This window comes from Cladophialophora immunda (assembly GCF_000835495.1).
Source record: "Cladophialophora immunda strain CBS 83496 unplaced genomic scaffold supercont1.8, whole genome shotgun sequence".
Classification (NCBI taxonomy): domain Eukaryota; kingdom Fungi; phylum Ascomycota; class Eurotiomycetes; order Chaetothyriales; family Herpotrichiellaceae; genus Cladophialophora; species Cladophialophora immunda.
In genome coordinates this window covers 249,239-268,794 of record NW_015622548.1, presented here as the reverse complement: position 1 = coordinate 268,794, position 19,556 = coordinate 249,239, and the positions used below count along the sequence as shown (strand labels likewise).

The window sequence follows — 19,556 nt, the reverse complement described above, 5'->3', positions numbered from 1 at the left end:
GAGGATATCCAGATCTGCAGAGTCAAATGGCGAAACCCGAGCCTCGAGGTATTGCGTACCCTTTGATCCGTCTTCCTAGAGTTTAGCGGCCCAGACCGATTAACGTGCATATAGATCTGGGGCCATGGTCTGGACCTCTCGCAGGGTTTCTCCACGTTGGGCAATGATCGACCCTTCAATACTATCATAGGCCAACGTGCTTGTTAGTAGCAGATATCAAATGCGGGTGTTCGGTAGTGGTTGAGTGCTGTAGTTCAATGGACCATTATCTATATAGATGGCCTGGTCCATGCCATCATTCAACGAGAATAGAACGAACTAGACATTGTCTAGAGATCTCCGCGAGTCAGGGAGGCTGCAGAGTGTAAGGGGCATACAGAGCACATATAGCTCTCGCTCATGGCTCCTCGTGTCGTCTTGATCACTGGCGCCAACAGCGGAGTAGGTTACGCTACCTCTCAGGTCCTGGCAACCACTCCAGAGGACGACTTCCATGTCATCATGACGGGCCGCTCTCTTGAAAATGTCGAGGCCTCCAGAGCCGCAATCATCGCATCCTGCTCCGGCAATGTCCCAAACCTGGCGTCACGCCTCTCCACGCTCCATCTCGATGTGACCAACCCGGGATCAATCCGCGCCGCCGCCGACGCCGTCTCGCGCAAATGGGGCCACCTCGATGCACTGATCAACAACGCCGCGATCGGCGCCACCTCCCTCGACGCCGACATACACACCCGCTTCACGCGGTGCATGCAGACCAACGTGACGGGCCCCGCCGTCATGGCCGACGTGTTTCGCCCACTGATGTTCCAAGCCCCCGGCACCCCGTACAGCGTCTTCGTGTCCTCCGGCGCGGGCTCCTTCGCGCGCACGGCCGACACGACCCGCCCGCGAGGCCCGGAGCCGCCGGGGGACACGAGCGGGTACCACGCGTCCAAGGCGGCGCTCAACATGGTCGCGCTGAAGGAGCATCTCCGCCACCCCGAACGGGTCAAGGTCTTCGCCATGACGCCCGGGTTTGTGGTGAGTAATCTACGTGGCAAGAGCGAGGAGTTGCGCTGGGGTTGGGGGTTGGCCGGGGATCCCATCGTCGCGGGCCAGACCATGCTGAGTATCTTGAAGGGCGAGAGGGACGCGGATGTAGGGAAGTTGGTGAGCAAGGATGGAATCTATCCTTGGTAGATGTTCAAGGTATTGAGCTGGTCATACATACCCAGAGGTACATTGTATCTTTCCTGGTATAACGGCATAGGGACGAGGGGCTGGGCCAGCCTGCTAAGCCACGGGCCCTTGATTTTTCTTTCTCAGCTAGGTGAGCTTGCCGCGGGTGGTCTACGTGTTTTATTCGACCTGTTATGAGGCTGGGTGTGGATGTAAAAGCAGGAGAGGCGGCTATAGGTGGGGTGAAGGCATACAAGAGTGGAGGTAGTCCTTTATGCCACCCTCCACCGATAAATCCTTCTTGGCTGACCCTCCGATTAACGCCCTAGCTGCTACACACCCAGTCCCTCGAACTCGGCTGCAGAATGTGCCCCGAAAGTTCCAGTCTGTGCAGCGGAGTCAGGCAATCACCATCCTCTGCGTGGGTGGCGCCTCGCCAGCCTTACAAACGGGGGATGTCAAGAGCAATGCTGGCTTCTAGCTCCTAGTTGGTCATTGCTCTCTCCAATGACCTTCTGCCAACAGAGCCGCCCCCAAGTCCATCGTGCCCCTCCTCCAGTCGGCCTGGAAATATAACGTCCGCTCCTGGCGAGCCTTCATGCGGCGAGCCATCGATGGCTGCGTCTGTAGAAAGTCCCTTAGACGATCGCAGCGGCATTTGGTCCTGCGACTTCTGCCATGGTTTTGTTGGAGATCTCTTCACGAGTCCATATGCGAGCCTTCAAGAGGCTGCACAAAAAGGTTGCAATCGCTGCTGGATTTTCGAACAAGCAGTCCAGGCTGTCGTTGACAAACACAAAATTGTTCAGCACGAGGATGGGAGTGAAAAGTTATCAGTTCGATTCTACGCCAGCGAGGGCCATATCACTTGTTATTGGGGGGGAAAGAGTTGCAAAATCCAGGTTTTTGTGGAACAGTCGACTGGTGTCGCCGGTGAGCTTGCATGGCTACCCAGAAGGCGCAGTCTTCCAGTGGAAGGCGTCCCAGACGCTTGCTTCAAGTTTGCATCCGATGCGTTGCAGACCTGTGTAGAGAGCCATGAGCGGTGCTCTTGCATTTCAAGCTTGGGTTACATTCCGAGGCGTCTTGTCGACGTGGGCACTGATGGCATGGTCAAAATCATCAACGACGCTCGCTCCAGCGTTGGAAAAGGGACCAAGTATGCAGCTCTGACCTACTGCTGGGGCCCCCCGTCGACCAAGAAGATCAAATACTTGAACCTGACGGCGCAGGATCTGAAGGAGATGGCTGAAGGAATTCCAATCGACGACGACCTCCCCCTTGTGTTTCAGGATGCCGTCCAAACCGCTCGAGCTCTCAAGATGCGATACTTGTGGATAGATGCGCTTTGTATCGCCCAAGGAGATCAAGAGGAGTGGAAGACCGAGTCACTCGCGATGCGAGAGGTCTATGCCGGAGCCCATGTCACTATCTCTGCAAATGCGGCGCCAACCTGCCACGATTCGTTTCTCAAAATGCCCGGCAGACGTGGGCGGGCAGGATTCGATATTTGCAAAGGAAGAAGTTATTTTGGGTCCAGGATCATGGCAAGATTTCCCGATGATGGAACCCTTGGAGAAAATGATATCTACAGACTACATTCTCGAGGCTGGACGTTACAAGAGCTTCTGCTCAGTACAAGAGTGATTTCGTTCCTGTTCGATCAGGCATATTTCAGTTGTGCAGAAAATCACCTATCGAGAGAAGACGGGTACTTGACTTCCTGGAATCCTTGCGACTACCCACAACAGACGACGACTTTGCGCAAATGGTGGTCGCAGTTAGTGTCAGCGCCAAAAATCAGATCAAGGATGGTCCCTGACGAAGAGCTTTTAGATCTTTGGAGGGACCTCGTGGAGGAATACACCACTCGAGATCTCTCCAACCTAGATGACAGGCTGCCGGCCATTTCTGGCCTGGCCGCCCAGCTGAAACAACAATTCAGTCCACGGATGACTGAATATTGCGCTGGTCTTTGGACGAAAGATTTTGTGAACGGCCTGTGCTGGTTCCGCGATGGCAACGAAATTTGGACTCCGCCCACCAAGTCTCCTTCTTGGTCTTGGGTGTCTTGTCCCGGTGAGGTAGACTACGAAGTGTACAGTGACAGTCAACCTTTGGCTCGATTAGCGACGATCAATCGCTTATCTGAACAGAAAGAGTTCAAGAATATTGACGCACCAGAACATGACGACGAACTGCCGGCTCTCGATCCCTCACTTGTATCTTCAGAATTTGGCCACGTTGAATCTGCGGAGGCGACGATAGAAGGCCGGATGTTCGAGGTTGACCTGCGATTCCAGAAAAATGGGGAGGCATACGTGCAGGAAGGGTGTATTCGTGGCCTTTCAAAAAGGGAATGCCAGCTTAGCTTCTATATGGACAGACAGGCAGGGTCAGACGAGACATCAGGCCCATCTATCCGACGGTCCATGAGGGAAGATTACCCGGACGACTTCTGGGATCACGGCGGTACGGTACTCCTACTTGCCTTGTCAGAGCATGGCCTCCCTCTCCGAACATTACTGGTCAGGCACCTTATTTTGGTCAGATCGACCACAAAGTCGGACAAGTACCTGAGAGTCGGGCTCTGTGAAGCCAATTTAAATTGGGATTTTCTCCCCGACATCCCAAAATCTTACCATGGGGGGGTATTCGACTCCTGGATGGCGCACTTTAAGCTGGGATGCATCACAATAATTTGACATGATGATGGTTTTGCGTTAACGTAGATTGTAGGGTGGAGGGGCGTATAAATCTCAAGAATCTTTTATCACCACTTGTACGCTACCGATTCCCATGTATTAATATGATCGAAAGGCCCGAACAGGGTTGTCGAAAAGGGGCCGGCTTGGTGCTTGCGTGAAGGGTTGTGTCAGAGCATGTATAACTGAATTGATGGGAATAACGACGAGGTCAACCGATCTGCCGACGTCCTGTGTACGAGGTGGTACCGATTACTAGCGGCTTGGCTGGATTTAACAGGCGTCAAGGCCAAGCAGCGTGCACGTGACCAGCCTCCGCTCCACTCCAATTTGCTCTGCCTCCATGAAGAGCATCCCGACACTGACCAGACCAAAGTGTCTAGCCACCACAGCGCAGTTGCTTCATCTAGGGAAAAAGGCCGAGCACCTCGCTCAAGATCACCCAACATGTGCCGCATTTGCGGGCGCATGATCAAATGCATCTTTGACTCGATGCCCTCGAGGGCCCCTTCATCCGTGTCCAAACCGTGAGCCTCAATTCTTTGCCGTGCCCATTGAGGGAAAAAACAGCTACTGAAACTCACCGTGGCAGCAGATCTCTGCGCCAACCTCACCAGACAAGATCTCACCATGTGTCGTCACGCACCCTCGTGCAGAGCGCGCTGAACATCCCTTCCAAGCCCGTGGCCGCACCGCCAACATTCCTCCTCCCGTTCCGCGCAAGGCTTCTTCACCAGTCGAGGACGCAGCCGTCCACCACGACGCCGATATCCCAGTTCCAGAACACCCAGCCCGAAATCCCGCCCAGCTACCTTTCTGCCACCATTGACCAAACACCATCCCCATCCGCCACCACGACAATATCTCCTTCGACGACGCAATCTCTCGACCGGCCCCTCGTCCTCTCGCGCTCCCTGCAAACCCTCCTCCCGAAGCTGCACGGCCAGAAACCCCACTATGTGGTCGCGCACGTCCACCGGTTCCCCTACCTGCTCACGGAGGGCGACGTGCTCCGCCTGCCCTTCCACATGAGGGGCGTCGCGCCGGGGGACGTCCTGCGCTTCAACCGCGCCAGCGTCCTCGGGTCGCGCGAGTACACCCTCAAGGCCGGCACCGCGGCCACCGAGTCGTACGACGCCCGCCGCACGGGCGAGCCGAACTACCTGGACGAGCGGCTGTTCGAGTGCCGGGTGCGCGTCATGGGCCTCGAGACCCAGCCCATGACCTTGAAGGAGAAGAAGAAGCGCCGCAACCGCCACCGCAAGGTCGTCCGGAGCAAGCACAAGTACACGCTGTGCCGGGTCATGCAGGTCCGGGTCAAGGGTTTGGACGAGCTGGTCCGGGGCGAGAAGGGCATGGTCCTCCTGGAGGGCCGGGAGAATGGGATCGCGCACGCCAGTGCTTGAGTCCTCCCCCCGATCCGATAGAGCAGGGGGAGGCGCTTGTAGGATAATATGTTGTACGCGAGGTCAAAGCGGTCTACTGTAGATGTCTAGCGCCAACAATCTGAACAATCCAACCTTCATACCCGTGCCACCGAAGCCCAAGCACACTATGCATGCATGTGACAAAGGTAAACTTATGTGCTGTGTTACCAAAGGGCAAAAAGACTGCTACCCTAAAACTGGTGCAGCAAAGGTATTGATACACCCCAACCCCCCTCCCTTGGACGCCATCCGCCATAAAATACTATGATCCAGGACGAGGAGGAAATTGAAAGCAGGAGCTTTTTTTTTCTTCCCTCTGCCGCCGCTCCTTTCATAAAGTCTGGTCGTCGTTACACATCACAGGCACGGCAACCATCAACCCATCCATCCGTCCACTCGTCGACTAAACGTATCATGTAGACCTGTCCCCAATTCAAGTAATAGTGCCTGCTCGGAAATCCTGGTTGTCTCAGAGAGGGAGAGACGGCGTAATAGAGGTGGCGACTTGGAATTGCGAGCAATCCAGTGCCAGCGGGCCTGGAAATCGGGGCGCGTCTCATTTCACCTGGCCTCGAAGGAAGGAAAGGTCATGCGGTCGCGGAGGTTGACCTTGAATTCAAAGATGCCTTCCTCAGCACCGGCGTACCTATGTCCCACTGTGTCAGCACAAACCCATTGGCCTTTTCTCCAGGAACCCTCCAGTCTCTTGACCAGAGGACCAGACTTACAGGAACTGCCCATCCGGACTAAACGCGATCCCCGTTGTGCCTAGTTCGGCCTGACCTGCCACTCGTGCTGCAACTGTCGACCTCCCGCCAGCGCCCGTCACGCGTTGCAACCCAGATCCAGCCGCGGGAGGCATCCAGTTCCCGTTGGCATCGATCGATCTGTTTCCCGACATGCTGCCACTCAAAAACATCATTTGTGACATACGCATCTCCGCACCTAGAACGCGACCGCCACCCAGAATGCGACCGGCAACTCCAGATCTAGCTCCATCGACACGTCCTGCCTCACTACTACCACTACCACCAGCCCGTTGAGCTGGCGGACCCGAGGGAGCGGTCACCGGGCCCCGGCGCAGGCTGTCAGTGACTACCGGTGGGCGGTTGATGAGCTGGGGCTCTCTCCGAGGTGAGCCGGCGCGAGCACTGTCAAATCTGCTCAGCTCGTTAGCGGTAGCTGTCATCCGAGTTCTGAGCGATGCTATTCGAGCTTCGGCCGCATCCAAGGCTGCAGCCTGTGTATCCATCTCGCGCTGAAAGGCGCTGTCCCGAGATTGGGTGTCAAGGGCTGCTTGAGCTAACTGCCACTCTGCTCTGCGTATCTGTCGCTGAAAGTTTTCGATATAGGCTAGTCTCTGACGGCTGGACTCGGAGTAATCCGTGAGAATGTTCTCAACGTTATCTGACTGACTGGACGATCGAAGATTCGTGGTGGGCAGCGTTGTAGTCCGGGCCGAGCTGGAACCTGAAGGGTTGACAGTGTTCACATCACTTCCCGAACCACCACCCAAGATCCGGTCTCGCTCGGTTTCCAGTCTTCGAGAGTGTTCCGTTGCAACTCTTAATGCCCTCTCCAACTCCTGCGACCGCTGCTGTAAGTTCTGTTGTTCATGCGTCAGCTGTCGCTGCAGAACCCGATCCAATGAAGCCCCAACGCTTACATCTCTGTCCCTTGCCACCTCCGCCCGAAGATGGTCAAGTCGATTTTCGTTCTCAACACGTATACGCCGTTGGGTATCAAGCTGCCTGCGAAGCAAGAGTGACAACTGTCTCTCGTCGGCTAGTTGACGCTCAAGCTGGCTACCAAGTTGTTGTTCAGCTTCCAAGGCAGCTTCAATCCGACCAAGCAGCGCCACACTGCGATTGCCGTAATCCGATACCCGAGCCGACTCAAGTGCTGTTTGAATGACGTGCCAGGGGTCGTGTGGCGGAATAGCCGAAGGTCCTGGCTGCGGCTCAGCTCTGGATGCTGGAGTTAAAGTATTTGTCGACGTGGCTGGAGGGTCCTCGTCATCGCCGATGCGGCCTGGAGACGCAGATAGCCTTACGCGATGGTCAGGGTTGAGATCAAGATATCGACTTCCATTCGGCTCGGAAAGAACCACGGAGGATCTCCTCCTTGGCGGCTGGGAGCGTGGACCGACAGAACGACTGGTCCCTAGAGGCTGTGATGTACCGTCACTTGACATTCTTCCAGCAATCCAGCCCGGGGAAGAGGTCGTGTAGTTGATACTGTATGGGCGAGTTGGTGGCTGTTCCACGTTGTCCATTGTGGTATCAAGTGCCTCGACTACCGATCTTTCTCGAGCATCCAGATCCAAGCCCTCATAGTTGACCAGGTCGCGGCGATTTGGCCTTTGCCCCGACTCGCTCAGAAGATCACCGACGCCTAGCTCATCAGCTGCCTCAGCGGATACGCCACGCATGGCTCTTAGTCGTATGAGTCGCTGCTGCACCAACCGTTCCTTGTGGCTCATGTTGCGAAACGCGACTGGAGTTCCATCCTCGAGCTTGATTTCCTCTGCTTTTTGACGGTCGAGGTCCAGTATTTGCCGTCGAACGCAGGACTGTCTTACATCCGCGACACCTATACTCCCATGGTCTTCAGCCCAGACTAAGAGATCCCATGGTGCGGGAGAAAATATCATGGACCTGACACATCCATATAAATCTGGCCGTGATGACCAAAAAGTCCATATTATGGACGATCCACCGGGTTCATTGCTGCTTAGAAGACGTTGCATGTCGAATACCGAGATGGAACCACCCTGGGAGGAAGCTGCGCAAAGATGCCCGGAAGGTGAAAAGGCCACTGCAAAGCTGTGGTCGTCATATACGGGAACACCAGTCGGTACCACGGGGTTTGCAAACATCTCCCAGTGGTACTTGGTGTACCTGCCGGTAGAACCATCGATGATGTCCCGATCCTCCTCATGGTGTCGTCGATAGAAGTATACACGGTTGGAGTCTCCAACTGCTGCGAGGACCGTCGAGTCGGGAGACAAGGCTGCAAAGTTCATTGGGACGGGATGTGGCAGAGTCGTCAGCACCTGTCGTTGAGCTAGAGAGTAGATCTTGACGGTCTTGTCGTTGTTGCTGATCAATACCACCGGTTCGTCGGGAGTCTTGCCATGATTCAAGAATGTGTGAATGCTCATGGCATTGACTATTTCTCCTCCCAACAAGTCGACATTCATGTCATGAGCAAAGCATTTCGGCCGATCATGTTCGTCCTTCTCGATCTTGATAAAAGCGCAGTCGCCATTTTGCTCCCCTCCCACACAAACCCAGCCCAGGTCAGCGGCCAGACACCGCGACTCAAAGGGTATCGTTGCGATCAACGAGTTCTGTTGGGTTGCGAGATCGAGGACAAATACGTCTTTGCATGACACATAATAGATGAGGTCTTGCTCCGACGAGCCGATGAAATGACGCAGTTGGTGGTGGGATACCGTAATCTTTGTCGGGTAGAACTTAGAGTGGGAAACAAGGGACTTTGTAGGAATGAGCCATAGTTCGCGGTTGGGCACGGTCATTTCGCGACGGAAGACGAGGGATCTAAGGGAAGAGACGCATCGCTCGGCGAGGTAGAAGGCGGATTGAAAATATGGAGGTGGAAAGCGTGGTAAGCGCGCAAGCTAGGAAGCTTAGGAAGACAGATCCCCAGCGCAACGACTCTCAGGAGCAATAGAGGAAGAATCTTTATAAATTGGCTGTTGGTATGAATGCAATTGCCTCCAAGTTGAGGGTGATAATCGCATCACTGTGGACTGAGAGGAGGGCTGCTTAGGTTTGCCGGACCGTGACGTCGATTGGACGAGGCTGTCTCCGCGAGGCTGACCCATATATTTCACAATCCGGCATGTTTGCCGAGCACTTTTTGTCCGCCGTACCTCCTAATTTCTGAGAGTTTCTGTCGTGCCAAGGCGCGCGCGACCTTGCGGCGAAGGGGAAGAGAGATTTTTTCTCCGTCCATTTGTATTGCGTCTGCTTTGCATCCTGAGCTCATCTACTCGTCCCATCACCCATCTTCTTCATCTTCACAATTCACCCCGGTTTCCAGGCCTTTGCCCATCTCCTACCTTCTTCGCTGCTTCTCTGTTTGTCCTTATACGTGAGATCATTATGATCGCCTCAAGGTTGTCCAGAGCTGTAAGTCCCAATGTTGTTGCTTTCATCGTGGACTGATCCTCTAATCAATCTCCCAGCTTCCTCGCTCTACCCCCTTCTCTCGCTTCTCCCAGATCAAAGCACCCCGATCATCAATAATCTCGCGGTATGCCTCGACCGAAGCTCCCGAGTCGACTGAGAAAGTCAAGGGTCAAGTCATTGGTATCGACTTGGGAACAACAAACTCGGCCGTCGCGGTCATGGAAGGCAAGCAACCAAGAATAATAGAAAATGCCGAGGGTACTCGAACAACGCCCTCCGTTGTGGCCTTCACGGAGGGTGGAGAGCGCCTCGTTGGTGTTGCTGCCAAGCGACAAGCTGTCGTCAACCCTGAAAATACCCTCTTCGCGACCAAACGACTCATCGGCCGGAAGTTCTCAGACCCAGAAGTCCAGCGAGATATCAAGGAAGTCCCCTACAAGATTGTCCAACATACAAATGGCGACGCCTGGCTGGAAGCTCGCGGCGAGAAATACTCGCCTTCGCAGATTGGAGGTATGGTCCTGGCAAAGATGAAGGAGACTGCCGAAGCATACCTTGGCAAGCCTGTCAAGAACGCCGTCGTTACAGTCCCTGCCTACTTCAATGACATGCAGCGCCAAGCCACGAAAGACGCTGGTCAAATTGCTGGATTGAACGTTCTCCGTGTTGTCAACGAGCCCACCGCAGCTGCGCTCGCATATGGCCTTGAGAAAGAGGATGATCGTATCATCGCGGTCTACGATCTAGGTGGTGGTACATTCGATATTTCTATCCTCGAGATCCAGAAAGGCGTCTTTGAGGTGAAATCTACCAACGGTGACACCCATCTTGGAGGTGAAGATTTCGACATCACCCTTGTGCGCCACCTTGTTCAGCAATTCAAGAAGGAGTCTGGCATCGACCTATCAAACGATCGCATGGCTATTCAACGTATTCGTGAAGCCGCCGAGAAGGCGAAGATCGAGCTGTCTTCCTCCATCCAGACAGATATTAACCTACCTTTCATCACCGCGGATGCATCCGGCCCTAAACACATCAACATCAAGATGACCCGAGCTCAACTTGAGCAGATGGTCGATCCTCTCATCTCCAAGACCATTGAACCTGTCCGCAAGGCCCTGAAGGATGCCAACTTGCAGGCAAAGGATATCCAAGAAATCATCCTCGTCGGTGGTATGACTCGTATGCCCAAGGTCAACGAGTCTGTCAAGAGCATTTTCGGACGCGAGCCTGCCAAATCTGTCAACCCCGATGAAGCTGTCGCCATTGGTGCCGCAATTCAGGGAGCCGTGCTTGCTGGTGAGGTAATGGACGTTCTTTTGCTCGATGTTACGCCCCTCTCTCTTGGTATTGAGACCCTCGGTGGCGTGTTCACACGTTTGATCAACCGTAACACGACCATCCCCACCAAGAAGTCACAGATCTTCTCAACTGCTGCCGACTTCCAAACCGCTGTGGAGATCAAGGTCTACCAGGGTGAGCGTGAGCTTGTTCGGGACAACAAGCTGTTGGGCAACTTCCAGCTGGTTGGCATTCCTCCTGCACACCGCGGCGTTCCTCAGATCGAAGTCACCTTTGATATTGATGCCGACTCGATCGTGCATGTTCATGCCAAGGACAAGTCGACCAACAAGGATCAATCCATCACCATCGCATCGGGATCCGGTCTCTCCGATGCGGAGATCCAGAACATGGTGGATGATGCTGAGAAATACGGCGCTCAGGACAAGGAGCGTAAGGCTGCCATCGAAGCTGCCAACCGGGCCGACAGCGTTCTCAATGACACGGAGAAGGCATTGAAGGAATTTGAAGACAAGCTGGACAAGGCTGAAGCCGACACGATCAAGGAGAAGATTGCTTCTCTCCGTGAGTACGTTGCCAAGAACCAGGCGGGCGAAGGCACTGCCACTGCCGAGGAGATGAAGGCCAAGATCGATGAGCTCCAGACTTCGGCCCTCAGTCTGTTTGACAAGATGCACAAAGCCCGCGAAGAGTCACAGCAGCCACCCCCGGGCGGTGAACAGCAAGGCTCATCGAGTGGTGAGCAGAAGCCGTGAAGGGTGAAGTGAAGATGGAGATGACGGGTCCCCAAAAGCAACTTGTATTTTAATGATATCCCTGTACTCGACTTCTTTTTGTTACCCCGGATATTGGCCGATCTTTTCGGACATTCTTGCCACCATCGCGGGCAGAGTTCTCTATGTGTATTAATTTTGTTCTTGGGGAAGGACAAAAGGGTTGCTGACGAGGACATTACTACTGCTGCGTCATGACTGGTATGCATGAGTGTTTGAAGGAGCATGGAGCGTTACATTTTGTCACACGCTTTCGCTGGCCGGGAGGAATGACTGCAGGAGCGGAGTACACGAGGGGGTTTGGCTTGTTCGAGCACGGTTGACGGTTGAAGAAGGGGTGTAATTATTTATTGTAGAGAAGGGCCGGGCACGACACGGACACCTCAGCCTTGAGGGTGGCGAGCCGGGGGAGGATAAGTCTCGCGGGTGGTGCCCTTGTGCAAATAGAAAAAGAACAAATCTCCCCTCATACAGGCGTCTTCTTTGTTTATGGCGCGGATTGGTTGCAGGGCTCCTTGACGGCTCACAGTGATAATGATGACAAGTCCTAGGCGATGCGGCCGTTGGGGCCGCAAGGCGAGGAGTTATGGCGAGTATCCGAAAGAGGGAACTGATGGGATGGAATGGATGGATGGATCAGGATTGAGTTCCTCCAGTATAGCATAAGCAAGCTGCCAATCACCGCGGAACGAGGCCTTGGGGCCCTGGACCGGGTGCGTATACTACTCTGACCGTTTCGGTGTATACGACTAGGCACGGATGGATTCGCCAGGAGGCTGACTCGAGGCCAAGTGGAGACCAAGCTGACGACACAGGAGATGCCGGGTACGTGTTAAAAGGGGAAACACGGGGACGGGCGACGGGGGTCGGCACGCGCAAACAATGTATAGCGCGCACATTAATCTACGAGAATTATGTGGCAACGTCACGGTGTCTTTGCGCGAGGGGGGGGGTGGGCGTGGTAGAGAAAATCACCGCGAGGATTGACCGAAAGCCCCGACAGCCGGAGGAGAGAGGGTGAGTGTGTGTGTGACGAGAAGTGAGTTGAAAAAGATTGATTGACACCTTTGAATGACGGCGAAACCGACTGGGTGGAAGTAGAATGAAAGGGACAGGGGGGTTAGCAGCTCGGAACGGAGTATACGGGCATCTTTAACCGGAGTACCCTACTAGTCCTCGTCAGAAAAAGGATCTGAATGGGTGATGGTGGAGATGGGAGGGTGAAGGGCGAACGAACAGGTGACCGAGAGAGGACAGAGAGGACAGAGAGAGGCAACAGAAGCAGGAGCCCGATACGGAAAGGGGGGGATTGTTTCTGTGTATCTCGTCGTATGCTGGTTGCGTGGCTAGCTGTGTTAGAGGGGCGAAACGGGGTGATGTGATTTGCCCGATAGCAATCCTGGTATTATCAGCGAGAGATTATATCCAGCAACAGCAGAAATTAGTGCCTCGTATCCCAGGGATGATGAAGGGAGAAAGAAGGGCCCCGCGGAGCCTATCGCTGGTGGGCTCACCAACTGGACACCAAATAGGGGGGGCCCGGGCTATACGAGGGGGCAGTGGGCATTCCCCCCCAATTCCGCAAACCGAACGAAAATCGCCGCATCGAGTAGTTGTGGCCAGCGACCAGCTGATGGCCGAAATTACGAGTATAGGCCTGATGATGATGGTGGTGGTGGGAGGTAATAAGTGATGAGTTGAGTTCACGTAAACACTACCCACTAGCTGCCTACTCGTAGTGGGTTAGGATCGTACGGACGACGGCAAAAGGGATAGAATGTATTCAGGGCAGCCGGACCTACTACTACTAATCAATTGGCCACTTTGCGGCCACTGAATAGGAATCAAGGGCCTTAATGGCTGCTTCGGGTTATAGCTGCTGGTGATTATTACTTGGTGTTTCAAGGGGTGACCACCTATGACATGGGCTGCCACTGCCTGGGTACCTAGTACGCGGGTGCCCACTCTTTTGGTACTGGTATAAGGAGGCCCCTAGGGCCCCGAGGTGAGGGCCTTGTCGTACCTATTCAGCTTAACCAGATATCCCTCTTGGGCATTCCCTGGCCCTCCATTATTGGCACAAGCACTCCCATCATCCACCGGGAACCTAGCTGCATGACCCCCAAACTGAAAGAGATGACGGGGCCTTCGATCCAACTCAATCTCGTCAATCGCCGTGTTGGTATTTTAATTACCTACCTTGGTATTCAACCACTCCCCCGTATCATCCCTCCTCCTGACCCTCTTTTTCCGTGGTTTTTTTTTTTTTCAGACACAGACACTTAGTCGCTACACTTAACACGCACACACTTCCTAGTATGTTCGGTGCCCACGGTCAAGCGAGAACCCGCTTCCCTAAATTCTCTCATGGTGGGTGGATGACTGGCCCCCCCTCTCCCCTTCCTTTTCCCTTTTCTTTCCCTTCCCCCCTTCCCAAGTTGTGTCTTGTCAAACCGTAGCAGCCCGTAACCCGTAACCCGTAGCCGTGGCCTCAGCCAAACAGCCCACGCCAGCCCACAGGCCGCATCCTATCGACCTTATCCACTTTTTACTATTCGGCCGTCGCATCGACGTACTCTAAACGCCTCTTTCTCGCTTCTTGTTAACATTTTAACCTTGGACTTTCCCCATTCCATCCAATAACCCACTGCTTGACTGCTCTTGTGCCTATCCTACGGCGATTTAGTGTCCTTTCCCTCGCATCTCTACCAGACATTCCCTCCTTCTCCCTCTTCTTGTGCTACTCACTCCCCTTTCCTCTCTTTTCCCTTTCTTTTCCCGTCCTCCACCTTCCCGTCTCTACAGTCCAAGCTGTTCGTATCAACCTGGTCGACCGCTGACTGTTTATTGTTGCTTTCACACGTCTGTACACCACTGATTTTGTCAGCCTTTGTATCACCATCGCCTTGTCAACAGCGCGACTACTATTATCCACTTGCCGATGCCGCTCCCAACCTCGACTTAATTCTTGGGAGCATTCAGTCTGAGTCGCGCTCAGTTTGGTCCTGCTGCTCGACCGACTTGTCTTCACCCTTCCCCCATCGCCAGCACACCCCCTGCGATAGTCAGTCGTCATCTCACGGTCGCCATGTATTCGCGGCCGCCATCAGAAATGGCGCGCAATGTCTCCCACGATATTGGGTCCGAGGTATGTGAGATTTCTGTTTTGTGCTTGATTGCTCAGCTCTGTTCTGTTCTGCACTACACCTTATGCACCATCCCTCAACACACTCTGGCACTAGCCCTCTGCGTCATCGGGAAATTTAAAAAAAGAAAAAGAAGCGGAGCAGAAGAGAAAATGCTACGGAGAGAGCGCGCGCGTGAGGACTGCCTGCTCCCATCATCGCCATCTGTCCTCCGAGATAGCGCAGGACAACTAGAACTGGCACCTCAATCAACTGTCAATGATTTGCCGTCAAACCACTCCCGGTCATCTGGCAGGCACAGCCAGAAGAAAAAACGCCACCGCGTCCTGGGAAATGCAGAGTGAGCGACACCTGAACCCATTGACGATATCCTGGCCAGTGGCCACTTATGCTCGCTTGTCCGCGTGTCCAACCCTGGATGCAGTCGCCGTGGCTTCGATTCAAGGGCTGGCTCGGCGGGCGCTGCAGGCGACCCAGAGGGGCCCTCTAACCAACTCGAGCCCTTAAAGGCCCTTAAGCCCTTCGGGGCTTCTGGGCCTCTAGGCTTCTAGGCTGCTAGCCTGCCCGCCTGGCTGGGCTCCCCTCCCTCCTCCAACACGAATGGTCGGGCACCGCCTCCACCATGGCCCAACTGCACTCCTTGTTGTCTTGGCGTCTGGCTTCAATACCTGGGCGACCTTTTTAGGTCTGCCACTCATCCCACTCCGCCTTCGACTCCTCTTTGTCGCCTCTCACCAATCGCCAGCTCTCTCCAAACCACCCTCAATCCCATTTGGTGCTATCCAGCTGCATCACCTGTGTTGGCGTCTTTCCTGTCTCTGCTTAGCGCTCCATTGTCATCGTTGCACCTCCTATTGCATCAGTCTCTTAACCCTTTCCGGATACTCCTGTCTACTCCTGTGCAGTCATTCACCGCGCAGTCCATCGAGTCGAGACCTGGAGTGAAAAAAAAAGCCCGACTTCACAATACGAGATGTGGCTCGATGGGGGATTGGTGGCTTCTCTTCTCTCCCCACACCTCCCTGTCCCTTGGTGCTGGCCATTCACCTCACCATCATTCCCTTTCCCCTCTTTTGTCTGCTGGAATTTTCTAATTTGTCAACTCTAAACCGACCCATCTTTTCATAACGACTCTTGTCACTAATCTTTCTTTGCCTTGCAGCGTCCACGTTCGTCCTGGGAATCACCGTATCAACACCAACCCCGAAATTTCCAACATCCCCCTCAACGCTCACCGGCCGTGCCTGACCCGATGGACCCCGAATCTTCCGACAGCGATGTCTCGGTGGGCGGAGGCGATGATTACCGGTTCGCCAGTCCGTTGACCGCGCCGATTCCCCTGCCGCCACCAGCATCAAAGCACGCCCTGGAATCCCCCGATGCCGTCCAAGCACGTCTCGACGAACTGCAGCGCGTCGAGGATCACAACGTCAAGAAATATGAGATGCTCAAGTCCAAGCGCACGCGGAAAGACGAGAAAATCCGTCGTAGGCGGGAAATCCAGGACAAGAAATGGGCTCTGATCATGGAAGCGCGCCAACGCAGAGACGCCAGAATCGAGGCACGCCGAAAGAGAGAAGATGCGGCCTTCGCCCAGTTTGATCATGAGCTAGAGGATGAAGAAAGTGTATGTTCTGATTTGGGCAAACCTATGTAGAATCACTTGTGCTAATTGGTTCCCAGAATCTCCGGCGCCGGCTGAAGCGACTCAAACGTGGACTACCACCAGACGACTCCCCAGCGCCAGGAGGCCGGAGCATATCTTCATCGTCAATGTCGCCGCCGGGTCCCGCGCTCTCGACCATCCCCCCGCCCCCCAAACGCCATCAAGTTGGTCCTCCCGGTCAACCTGATGCCATCAATCCAGCTCACTCGCGACCTTCGCCACAATTGAGTCGAGCAGCCCCGGCTCCGTCCTATTCCTTCTATCGCGACTCGTCGTCAACCTACTCGCGTCCGTATCACCACTCGTCCTACTCCACCACGCCGACAAATGCCTCCCCGACGATAACGACGAACGGGTCAGGTCATACCCCCCAACCCTCTGCCGATCGGTCGCAACTGAACCATCTAGCGCGGCCTGCTTCTCCTCTCACACGACCCGTCCCAAGCACTCAGTCACCAGCGACACCAGCGACAAACCCGAATCCGCCGAGACAGATCTATGATACCCGCCCACCACCCGCCACCACGTCTTCTGGATTTGCTTCGATCAACGCGCCGCCCACCTCGGGATTTGCCACCATCAACGCCAGAACGACCGCAACTCCACCAGCCTCCCACGGCCCCATATCAAGACCTCCGAACGAGGGAGATCCCAACAGGACTCCTAACCATCCAGCCAACAATGGAGTCGAGCCCAATCACTTCCACTCTTACCCAGGTGCTCCGAATACGTCCAACCCTACGCCGCCGACTGGGAGTGGTGGCAAACGTACCCCCTCGACGACTCATCCATACCAGATGTCCGAGGCATTTGCAAACCGACACCACCACTGCGAAAGAGTCGACACCTTGAACCGTGGTATCTGGACGTCCTATGGGCTGGGAGGCACGGCCGAGCATCCGACAGGACCTGCAGTCGAGATGTACTTGCGCTGCAATCATGACGGATGTTCACGTATTGATTGGCGCACCGTGCATGGTCTGCAATGCCACATCGTCAAGAACCATGATCAGCCGAAGGGCACGATCGGTAGTCTCGATAAGGCGCTCGAGAGGTACGGCGTGCCGGTGAAAGAGGTAGAAGATTTCGAATTCCACCACGGTAGAGGTACTGCGGGCACGATGGCAGACCCAAAGAACTTGAAGATGAAGCTCAAGACCAAGGTCCAGAGTTTTGGGAGGGTCGGCACGCCGGGTTCGTTTGGTGTCGACCCCGAGACGAGACCGGCTGGCTACAGACCCAGTCCAGCTGCGACGGACGACAGTCCCACCATGCCAGATGGCCTCAAAAGAAGTCCAGACACATCCATGACAAATGGCTTCCAAAATCGCACCCTGGGCACCGAGAACGAAAGACGATCTGCGCCTCAAACAGCAGCTGGGTCTCCTGCACTGACGCATACCGCCGTCCGTCCCGGCTGGATGGGCGTAAATGCGCCGTCGTCAATGCCGGCTACCGTTGAACCAGAACCAAAAAGTCTGCAGGGGGACTTCAGTTCGACTGAAACTCAGAGCAACGAGGACACAGCCAATTCTCAACCCGCAATTCCATCGGGAGGGACTCTGCCTACCCCTCCTTCTACCATCAGGGTTGCTACCTCACGACCAGAGTCTAGAGACACAATCACAATCGGTGACGCTGGGACAACTGCTCCCAACCAGCAAGCGTCTACTGCACCTATACGCCCTGAACCAGCGGTTTCCTCAGCTCAAGCACAGCCAGATGAAGTCAAGCGAGAAGAGGAGAAGCAGGAGGTGCAGCCTGCGGCACAAGAATCCTCTAATCTAAAAGCCAAGGACCAAGATGTTCGGATGACGGGAACTGCAGAGGATAACCAAGCGAGGCCAGACGAGGCCCGAGTGAATGGAACAAACAATGCTGAGAAGAGTACAGCTCCTGAAAAGCCGGCTCGCGGACCAGATTCGGGGGTGGAACACCCCAACGCAGCTGAGGTAGATGGGAGCGTAGCAAAGGATGCTAGCTCGGCCACTGCCCGGCGATCCACTATGCAGTCTCCCACAATCACGACGAGGTCTCTCACTGCTACCACACCTGGTAGCGCACGACGGCCGAGCCGACGATCCAGTGCAGCCCGAAAATCGGTAGATGTTGATGGGGAACCCGTCAAACCTGCGAACGAAAACGACGACAAAGAAAAGGAGGAGAAGGATGGTAAGGATGAGAAAACCGAAAAGGAGAATATTCGGCTAGAACCTCGGCGGTCATTGACTGGACGAATCCTGCGAAGGGGGAGGTTTTAGTACGATGCCCCGGGCAATTCTTTGCAAAACGAGAACTGTCGGATCAATTGACCTGGCGAGATGGCAGACCCTGTGAGCTCCGCCTTGAGCCAATCCAACGGTTTTGCACCTGCTGTACAACATGGATTGCTCGTCTACGGACCTTGGCTATGTGGACGGAAGGGGGAATCTGCGCAACAGCATCGATCGGCAGGTATGGAGTATCTCAACACCATTCTTGGAGGACATGGACCGGTGTTTTAATGGACTCTTGAGCTGGATATGGATGAGACAGTGAGATTTCAAGGGCTGGGTCGGGCGCGTGCAGCGGGAACGCGGATTATTGTCCAGGTTCCCATTGGCGACTAATTGGTTGGTGTCGCGGATTTCTTTTGTTTGATGCGCTTGAGATTGCCATGCGTGGAGCAAACTTTTATGGAATGTTGTGATCAGCACCGTGGACCAAGAGGCGGCCGTGATTTTTGATTGTTTGGTTTGCGATGCAGAGGATAAGCGGGCTCTTCGACAGCTTCTTCGTTGTTTGATGTGATTCTGATCATTGCGGTCCACTTGGTACGATGATTTCGAGCAGTATTGCAGTGTTGCAGTAGTCGTGCTTGTGTTTCCAAATCCAGTGTTATTTTCCTTTCTAATCTTGAAGTGGTCTTGTCCTCTATCGTTCCCTTACAAATGCACCTTGGGGTCGGCGCAAGAGTATATTGTTCCACCCCACACCCCCTCATATATATGTATATACCGATCGCCTGTGGGTTGAAATACATCGTTGAGGGGTGGACCTGTTCGACTTATTAGCTATTTCTATTATACAGAGTTTTTTTGGTATATTACCTACCTTCTCCTCTATGTAGGTAGGTAGGTAGGTAGGTAGGTAGGTAGGTAGGTGGCTACTCGCAATACTTAACAGGTTTGCTTCGCGGTGGAGACGGGTCGTCAATGCGAATCAGATAGATCTCACCTC

The 19,556-nt window shown here is 54.5% G+C and overlaps 5 protein-coding genes across 7 annotated transcripts; 4 read left to right on the top strand and 1 right to left on the bottom strand.

Annotated features, from left to right (window-relative positions):
- Nucleotides 1-2,184: 2,184 nt before the first annotated feature.
- Nucleotides 2,185-3,866, top strand: PV07_12161 (uncharacterized protein; the record flags this gene model as incomplete). Its single annotated transcript, XM_016399661.1, has 1 exon — nt 2,185-3,866. Exon 1 carries the CDS (start codon nt 2,271-2,273, stop codon nt 3,864-3,866), a length of 1,596 nt encoding a protein of 531 aa, XP_016242473.1. The 5' UTR covers nt 2,185-2,270.
- A 371-nt stretch (nt 3,867-4,237) lies between these two features.
- PV07_12160 (uncharacterized protein) lies at nt 4,238-5,393 on the top strand. Its single transcript, XM_016399660.1, has 2 exons — nt 4,238-4,393; nt 4,462-5,393. Exons 1-2 carry the CDS (start codon nt 4,314-4,316, stop codon nt 5,270-5,272), a joined length of 891 nt encoding a protein of 296 aa, XP_016242472.1. The 5' UTR covers nt 4,238-4,313; the 3' UTR covers nt 5,273-5,393.
- On the bottom strand, nt 5,323-9,055 carry PV07_12159. 2 transcript variants are annotated; one of them, XM_016399659.1, is made up of 3 exons: nt 6,960-9,055; nt 6,022-6,899; nt 5,323-5,939 (listed from the first exon to the last, which is right to left on the bottom strand). In XM_016399659.1, exons 1-3 carry the CDS (start codon nt 8,832-8,834, stop codon nt 5,855-5,857), a joined length of 2,838 nt encoding a protein of 945 aa, XP_016242471.1. In that variant the 5' UTR covers nt 8,835-9,055; the 3' UTR covers nt 5,323-5,854. The 2 variants fall into 2 exon arrangements, with proteins under 2 accessions (XP_016242471.1, XP_016242470.1); XM_016399658.1 differs by having other exon boundaries at nt 6,022-9,055.
- A 175-nt stretch (nt 9,056-9,230) lies between these two features.
- PV07_12158 (hsp7-like protein) lies at nt 9,231-11,998 on the top strand. Its single transcript, XM_016399657.1, has 2 exons — nt 9,231-9,450; nt 9,507-11,998. Exons 1-2 carry the CDS (start codon nt 9,424-9,426, stop codon nt 11,505-11,507), a joined length of 2,028 nt encoding a protein of 675 aa, XP_016242469.1. The 5' UTR covers nt 9,231-9,423; the 3' UTR covers nt 11,508-11,998.
- A 2,172-nt stretch (nt 11,999-14,170) lies between these two features.
- PV07_12157 lies at nt 14,171-19,273 on the top strand. 2 transcript variants are annotated; one of them, XM_016399655.1, is made up of 3 exons: nt 14,171-14,673; nt 15,834-16,298; nt 16,355-19,273. In XM_016399655.1, exons 1-3 carry the CDS (start codon nt 14,614-14,616, stop codon nt 18,596-18,598), a joined length of 2,769 nt encoding a protein of 922 aa, XP_016242467.1. In that variant the 5' UTR covers nt 14,171-14,613; the 3' UTR covers nt 18,599-19,273. The 2 variants fall into 2 exon arrangements, with proteins under 2 accessions (XP_016242467.1, XP_016242468.1); XM_016399656.1 differs by lacking the exon at nt 14,171-14,673 and having other exon boundaries at nt 15,687-16,298.
- Nucleotides 19,274-19,556: the final 283 nt, after the last annotated feature.

Coding starts and splice junctions, on each gene's coding strand:
- PV07_12157 (XM_016399655.1), top strand. CDS start 14,614: ATGTATTCGCGGCCGCCATCAGAAATGGCGCGCAATGTCTCCCACGAT. Junction 14,674..15,833: donor CCCACGATATTGGGTCCGAG/GTATGTGAGATT, acceptor TTTGCCTTGCAG/CGTCCACGTTCGTCCTGGGA. Junction 16,299..16,354: donor AGCTAGAGGATGAAGAAAGT/GTATGTTCTGAT, acceptor ATTGGTTCCCAG/AATCTCCGGCGCCGGCTGAA.
- PV07_12159 (XM_016399658.1), bottom strand. CDS start 8,834: ATGACCGTGCCCAACCGCGAACTATGGCTCATTCCTACAAAGTCCCTT. Junction 5,940..6,021: donor AGTCCGGATGGGCAGTTCCT/GTAAGTCTGGTC, acceptor AGTGGGACATAG/GTACGCCGGTGCTGAGGAAG.
- PV07_12160 (XM_016399660.1), top strand. CDS start 4,314: ATGTGCCGCATTTGCGGGCGCATGATCAAATGCATCTTTGACTCGATG. Junction 4,394..4,461: donor CCTTCATCCGTGTCCAAACC/GTGAGCCTCAAT, acceptor CCGTGGCAGCAG/ATCTCTGCGCCAACCTCACC.
- PV07_12158 (XM_016399657.1), top strand. CDS start 9,424: ATGATCGCCTCAAGGTTGTCCAGAGCT. Junction 9,451..9,506: donor CCTCAAGGTTGTCCAGAGCT/GTAAGTCCCAAT, acceptor TCAATCTCCCAG/CTTCCTCGCTCTACCCCCTT.